We start from the raw sequence: 7,389 nt of genomic DNA on the forward strand, positions 1-7,389 counted from the left end.
TAAATTAAGGCAGGCAGGGATTCAGACATCACAACATGTAGCTGTTAGCTAGCAGGCTAATGCAGAAGTAGAGTGGAGGAGAGGGAAAATATCTGCAACTTGGATATATTTTAAACCAGACAGCGTAGTGTGTAACAGACACTTGGAATGTGTGCAAACTGGGTAATTAATGTGGTGGAAAAGGTAGAGCTGTGCTCAACACTATGAATCTGATTCGCCACTTTCAAAACAGTCTTCTGTAGAACCCCGCCATATCTTCCCTCATTACTCATCACTTCCAACAACCAGCGCAATTTACGTTCCAGTAACAGAAACTCTACGGTTATTCCCAAAGCTCACACTTCCTTTGGCTGCTTGGGTCCACGTGGCAGGGGTGAGGAGTGAGCACCACCTCACCCCTGCCACGTGGACCTCAAGGGATAAACCATCAATCCTGCTCAATGGTCAACTTTCCTCGCGGGGTCCCCCATAAAGACAGTGGGAGGGTTAAATGAATCATTGGACTCACCTGTGGTTGAATGCCCGTTATCTGAAATGTGTTATCTTAAGTGTGACTTTTCTCCTAAGACTATAACTGAGGTGTGCTCATTTTTGCAACATGGGCTTGAATGAATTTGTTAGGGAAATAATTTTTTGTGTGCATAAATAAACAAATCTTGTTTGCAATCAACGTCTCACATTTGTGGGAGTATTTTATAGTACGGTATCTCACAGAAAAGGTTGATTCTGAAAGTAAACTAAAGGTTTCTGACAAATGTAGTGGGGTGTACTCATTTATGCTGAGCACTTTATATTTTAATAATAACACATTTCTTATCAATGTACTTCCAGTAAGTGCAATGTTTTTAAAAACACATTCAGGCTTCCTAAGATGGTATTTTTGATCACCGTTAAGGGCGAAGCTGACATCATTTTCCTTGTGAAAACAAGTGTTTGGTGGATCCATCAAAGAGAAAGAGAAAAGCATCGCTCACCATCAAAACTAATGCTGGCAACTTTAGTATATCGACTCTCTCCAGCTTTGAGTGTAACTGCTTTGAAGTCTACTGTAACTGCTTCGTTTGACGGTGTTGAGCGAACACTCTGAAAAGTACAAAGAGAACATAAGATCACTAAAGTGAAGAGAATACCTAAAGGGAGAGGGCTTAAAGAGTTAGCTAAAAAAAAACTGCACCGTTATAGGTACGTCTTTTGCTCCTGAATTTAAAAGATGCAGATTCAGCAGCTTTGGGCGATCTGGAATACAGAGTGGTTACGGAAAGAGCAGAATGTCAAATCAGAGAGGAAGTAAGATATGAGAAGTAGCTTCTTGTAACTGCACCTACCTTGTGATCGAAGAGTACCAAAGTCAAGCATTTCTATGGAGGAGTATATGCCGGGGGCTGCAATGAACAGGTGGAATAATAAAAGTAGTGTAATGCGTGAGGAAAACTAGACATAAAAAGTAAAGTAGCACACCTGACGTGACCTCCACCTCCACTGGGAGGATGATGAACTGGTCCTCGTTTGGGGCATTGGTTTTAATTCTGATGAAAGCTGTGTGGTTGTCCACGTCTCTCGACGAGAAGCTAGCTCTCATCACCCCCTTTGTCTCAAACGGAGGAATCTCCTGGAGAAGGAAACCAGGACATCCTTTGATCGGTCGTCCTCCTCCAAAAAAAGACGACACAATAAACAAGAAGAACTCACCCATAGTTTACCAGTGCCTCCTTGTTGGCCTGTGGGAAGCTCTAGATGCAGATCCCCTCCACTGGAGTACATCTCAACAACCTGAACCGAGAACAAGCAGCACAGTAAACATAAGCAGAAGTCAACAAAAGTAGTGACTTTAAAGCCTCATTTAGAAAACAATGCTGCCAATTTGCTGCAACGCTGAGTCGGCATCAGGCAGCCTTGGGTCGTTGTCAAGTGGTCAGATCATGGCGGTAATGTGGCGCAATCATGTCCTTTTTACAAAAGAGTATGCAATTGTGGTAAAAAAAAAAAGGGGGGGGGGGGTCTCTGTGCTGCAGGGGACTTCCGTTTATCTTGGACATAACTTGATTTTAATTGCGACCGAAGCTACGTTCATTTAAATGTCTGTCCTCCAAAGTCCCTATGCCAGGGGTCGCCAACCTAAGTGAAGGTAAGAGCTACTTAATGGGTGTTGACACACAAAGGGCTACCAGGTTGATACAACAGTGACCTTTGAACCAGATCGAAGTTAAACTTCATGTAAACAAATTTGAATGTATTTAAAGAAAATTGTAGTTTAAATCTATATTAATGCATTTGTGATTAAAAAAGGTAGCAGATGTATTTTAGACTTGTGCTATTAATTGGAGAAATGGCCTGTGGGCACCTTACATGGTTCCTGGGGGCACCATGTTGGTGACCCCAGCCCTGCGCATTCTCTGTTAATCCAATCTCCAGCTCTAACGAAGAGCTCTGCAGCACTTCAGTTTATCATCTCAGCTGATTCTGTGTACTAAAGCAAAACTTACTGCGGCAAGGTGAAGAAAGGAGGGCCCGGGTGGGATTCAGTCCCCAGACTCCTGGGTGAGAGTCAAGTGTGCTAACCAGTCAGCCAAAGGAACATCCCCTTGGCCAAGTAACCAGGGCGCATAATCAATCGGGTCACAGTGAGGACGCTCACACTGTCACATTACTATCCATGTTTACTTTATTTTCAATATGGCTGCTGGCCGGAGCTCGGCAGCAACTCCCCACGTGATCATGATACCTCCCTCGGTTGCATCAAGGCATAATATGCATCAACAAGTCCAGCATTGTGGCAATATTACTACCAAGTGTGGCGGCATGAATGCCGCAAAATTCCCACATCGACATGCCGCCACGGCGCGTTCGCAAGACACACCGTGGCGGCAGTATTACGCCAATTTGCCCACATGGTGTGTCTTCTAAAAAGGGCTCAAGTTACCTGTAAAGGTTCGCTGTACGGGTTGTGGATGTTTATAAGTGGAGAGAAGCTGCTGTTCACTGGGACCCGGGCCCCAATGAAGGGTCGCAGTCTGTAGGGGTTTGGGACACCAACCCCAAAAACCTGAATGGCAGGGATGAAACAGGCCCCATTAGTCACTGAAGAGAAAAAAATGTGTTTGTTAGGTATTGTCATACCTGGTATGTAAACACTCCATGATGTGATGTGTTTATAAATAAAGTGTTTTCTACATTCCCAACAACACGAGCCAGAAACACCACATCAAATGAGGTGTTCCCTCCAGGTGGGATTATCTGTTAAAAGAACAGAAGAGAGGTGATTTACGCCATAGTGACACTCAAAAAGAGACCAACATCAATAATCTTAGCTTTCACTTCCAAAACACAACCTAAAGGTCTGCTGCTATGAAAACATTAAAGCTACATGCCCACTTTGATATTTGGGTTCTGATGATTGTTCAGAGTTTTTCCTGCTGATTTCCCTGGAATGTGTGCTAATGGTCCCATTCGCTAAATTAAAGCTATCTACAGAGAGAACGCTCTCAATAAACGGAAATTAATCACAGTGACTACCACATACATGGGACTAGAGAGACTTTGTGATATCAATATTTTTTTATGAAAATGTCAAAGGATTTTATAAAAATTAGGAGAAACAAATTTCTCACTTAATCCAAAACAAAAGATGATGTGATAAGAAACTTAACATCAAGTTTTTGTGTTTTTTCGTGTATCAGGACATGTTTTCAGGATCAGGAGCCTTCTTGAGAACTTTATAAAGAAAATGTACGAAGTTTTAAAAAGCAGTAAAAATTTTTACTACGTGGAATGAACCAAAAATAGAAAGCAATAAAACAGCATCAATCTAAAGGACAAACTAAACTGTCAAACTTTCATTTAGCGTTAAAACATTTACAAAGTGATAACCTAAGCCACAGCTGCTAGTCACAACTTTGATTTTTTCCTTTAGGTAAGACCTTTTGTTTGGCCCAACTCAGAGATATTTAAGGAAATGACAAAAAAAAAACACTCAAAATATCACCAACTCTAGAGCTTCATGCCCATTTTAAAATACAGATAAAAATGGGTCATTTGTGAGTTGACCCTAAAAACAATACAAAGCAGCCTATACATGTCTATCATCACACAATTAGATAATTAAAACCTGTACATAGCATGGCTCCACTTTATCTATGTAATTTACTAACTATTGCTACCACTTCCCAATCTCTTAGATCCTCATCTGCACTTCATCTGGTTCAACCTCGAGCTAGTATGAACCAAAGGAATACACTGATGGGACTGTCCAAGCAGGTGTAAGCACGTGTTCATGACTCCAACCTAACGCTTATAGCAACAATATCAGATCAGAGAAACAGGAAGAACGGATTTGTTTTTTTTACTGTCAGCTAGTGTTGAAACAACTTCTGTTCACTTCTGAAAACAAGCTCAACTCAGCAAAACAAGGGGAACAAGGACATTACCAACATGTGAGCAGAAACACACTAACCACACACACTACAGATAACATCTAAGCTCATCTTAGATGTTATTAAAAATCTTCTGCTTCCATCTGCCTTCAAAAGTGGAAATAAAGACAAGAAAAAGAAAGAAGCCAAATTCTATTTAACTTTAACTTTCTCCTGAACCCCCAGACACGTCTTGTTCCAACCTCAAACACTTTCCATTTGATTACTTTATTCTACAAATCCCGTTCAACTTCTCTCTCTCACCAAAACAAACCATCGACAGTAGACCATAAAATGAGTTGCAAGGTCATCTCCAGGGTTTCAATCATCAGATGATCAAATGGCTGAAACAAACGCGTTTTCTAGGCAATAACAATTATAGTTTAATGGAGGAATATAATAATAATAATAATAATAATAATACATTTTATTTGAGGGCGCCTTTCTCAAACCCAAGGTCACCTTACAAAGATAAAAACAAAAAACAACAGAGGTTAGGGCAATAAGAACAAAAAGATACATAAAAATTTGAAACAATTCTAAAGTCTAGGTCTAAAGGGAATAAACTTGTTTGAATAAGTGGGTTTGAGGTGTGCCTTGAATAATGGAAGAGAGTCCGTATTTCTAACGGCAGAGGGAAGTGAGTTCCAGAGCCGGGGAGCAGAGCAACTGGAAGCTCTGCTCCCCATGGTGGTAAGGCGAGCTCGAGGTTGAACCAGATGAAGTGCAGATGAGGATCTAAGAGATCGGTAAGTGGTAGCAATAGTTAGTAAGTTACATAGATAAAGTGGAGCCATGCTATGTACAGATTTAAATGTAAGTAGTAGGATCTTGTATGTGATCCTGGTTTTGTTTGACTGTTGAGGCTGAACGAGCGTGTTTAAGCCCCTCAGACAGGCAGTTATGTCAGTCAGATGGGAAGGTTTTCGAAAAGGTTCGAATAACAGTTCAGGTAGGTATCCAAAATAGCGTAAAAATGTATAAAAATGTATAAAAGTAACGTACAAACAACTAACAACCGGTGAGCAGCGGCAGCCAGACGCGCCAGCGTTCACTCACCAGGAAAGCAACTCTCAAAGCAGATAATAACCATCAGTAGCACTTTAATAAAACTGAAAGACCTAAGAAATCACAACAAATGTTAATAAATATTAGGGTACCATTTATGTAACTTTGTTAGCATTTTAAAACCTGTAATTCAGTTTCTTGGGTACAAATCAGTTAATGAAAATCAATAACTTGCAACTTTTTCCTGGTTTGGTTTCTTTTCACACAGAAAAAACTACAAACAAACCAAAATATATCACGTGGGAAATTTCGGTCTGCTGGTTGGTCAGGTGTGTTAGAGGGCGGGGTTATCAGAAGTAAATAAAGGTAGGTGCCAAGTTCTGAGCCTGAGCTGGATGACAACATGGCAGAACCCCTTCTACCTGAGCAGTTTATGAACAATATGAACTCTTCGTGTTTTTATGTACCAGAGCTGAAAAATCAAAGATCACTGAAGCAGTGCATGTTATTTTTCATTTTCAGCTAGCTATGAGCTTCTCAGTAATATTTATTCCTTCCTACAGCCCAGAATTCAGCACAAAATCTTGCTACAGGAGGACGTTTGTCTCAACTGTACAGTGTACAACTGGTAGTTTTGTCAGTACAAGGTCAGATACTTTGACATCTCTGTATTCCTTTATACTACAAAAATTCTCATATTTCAGTGCTTTATTGTTTTTAAAGAGTAAACAGCTGAACACACGAGTGCTATTTTGAACACAGCATCTTGTTTTTACATCAGATTTTGTAGTTTAATTTTTGGCTGATTCGGGTACTGAAAATGTCAAACAAATCTTCTGACTTTCCAAAGAACTTCATAAACATGTTTTTATAGACCATAGGACCATTTAAACTTTTTAAAAAACAGTCATAATTGGTCTACTTTATGCAACTCTCCCCAGCTTTGGTCAAAACCAAGGTAAGCAGTTAGCATAACCATGTGTTAGCATTGAGTGCAAGACTCTTCACACTGTTAGCTATCGGGTTCTGTACGCTGCTACCTATCAGTTTATTATGATCATATTCAGTGAAAAGAGAAATTATACAATTGTGACAGCAACTGTTTAATCTCTTTACCCAGTCTAACTGGTACAGCGCATTTACACAAACCACAGCTCTGATAAAAAGTGAAGCTTCATGAAGCACACAGGGGACATATCAACATGTTATCAACACCCAACAGTGTGTCTGAAGATACAAAAGTATATTTTCTTTTATGTCACAGATGACTTGCTCATTTGTCAGACTTCTCACAACAAACACAAGTATTGGTTACTTACCCTATTCTGGAAAAAGGAGGCGTGAAAATGTGCCGTTGTTGCTGATATAGATATCAAACTAATTTCTTCTGAGCTAGGATTATGTAAATAAACTTTATCCATTTTTGGCATTCCAACAGGCCTGGAACGAAAGACAAACAGGCTTTTGTAAATATAACCATTTGTGATTAAAACAAGAGCATTGCTATAAAGTGGCAATAACAGATGACATGTGATGCAGATCAGTTATTCTAAAACTCATTCTGTACAAGTACACAGTAACAGGCTCAGGGGTCCCTTTACTGAAAAACCTGAAAGTTAAATCATCTTGGGAGAGAATATTTGACGGTGGAAAGTTACCATCTCCACATTATTAATCTAACATTCAAAGCGAACCACAAACTCTTTGATTTCCTAACTCCCTAGGCTGCATGTGGCTGATATGAAAATGATATGGTATGGAAATCAGGTCGTACAGATGTGAAAGCTGGGATGGCAAATCGAGTAAAGAATTTTTACTCTTCTATTTAAGAAACATTTTAACAGGAAGCACATTCAACAGGAGAACATTTCAATGTTTCAATTTCAGGCCACAAAAACATTCAGAGCTGATAAGCAGATTGTTTGTGAAGGAACGTCAAACAGAGGACGGGCTGACACAGCTGGGTCCTTCA

The 7,389-nt window shown here is 40.0% G+C and overlaps 1 protein-coding gene across 3 annotated transcripts in view; it reads right to left on the bottom strand.

Annotated features, from left to right (window-relative positions):
* tmem131 (transmembrane protein 131) overlaps positions 1–7,389 on the bottom strand; it is a 67,765-nt gene that overhangs the window by 46,294 nt on the left and 14,082 nt on the right. For all 3 annotated transcript variants that reach the window (XM_054749673.2, XM_054749672.2, XM_054749671.2), the window contains exons 5-12: positions 6,737–6,857; positions 3,118–3,234; positions 2,921–3,043; positions 1,690–1,770; positions 1,459–1,609; positions 1,326–1,382; positions 1,175–1,236; positions 975–1,083 (exon numbers count right to left, since the gene is read on the bottom strand). In XM_054749673.2, the coding sequence (XP_054605648.2) occupies positions 975–1,083; positions 1,175–1,236; positions 1,326–1,382; positions 1,459–1,609; positions 1,690–1,770; positions 2,921–3,043; positions 3,118–3,234; positions 6,737–6,857 (821 nt within the window). The remainder of the gene's footprint in view (positions 1–974; positions 1,084–1,174; positions 1,237–1,325; positions 1,383–1,458; positions 1,610–1,689; positions 1,771–2,920; positions 3,044–3,117; positions 3,235–6,736; positions 6,858–7,389) is intronic.

Source organism: Nothobranchius furzeri, chromosome 16 (genome assembly GCF_043380555.1).
Source record: "Nothobranchius furzeri strain GRZ-AD chromosome 16, NfurGRZ-RIMD1, whole genome shotgun sequence".
NCBI lineage: Eukaryota > Metazoa > Chordata > Actinopteri > Cyprinodontiformes > Nothobranchiidae > Nothobranchius > Nothobranchius furzeri.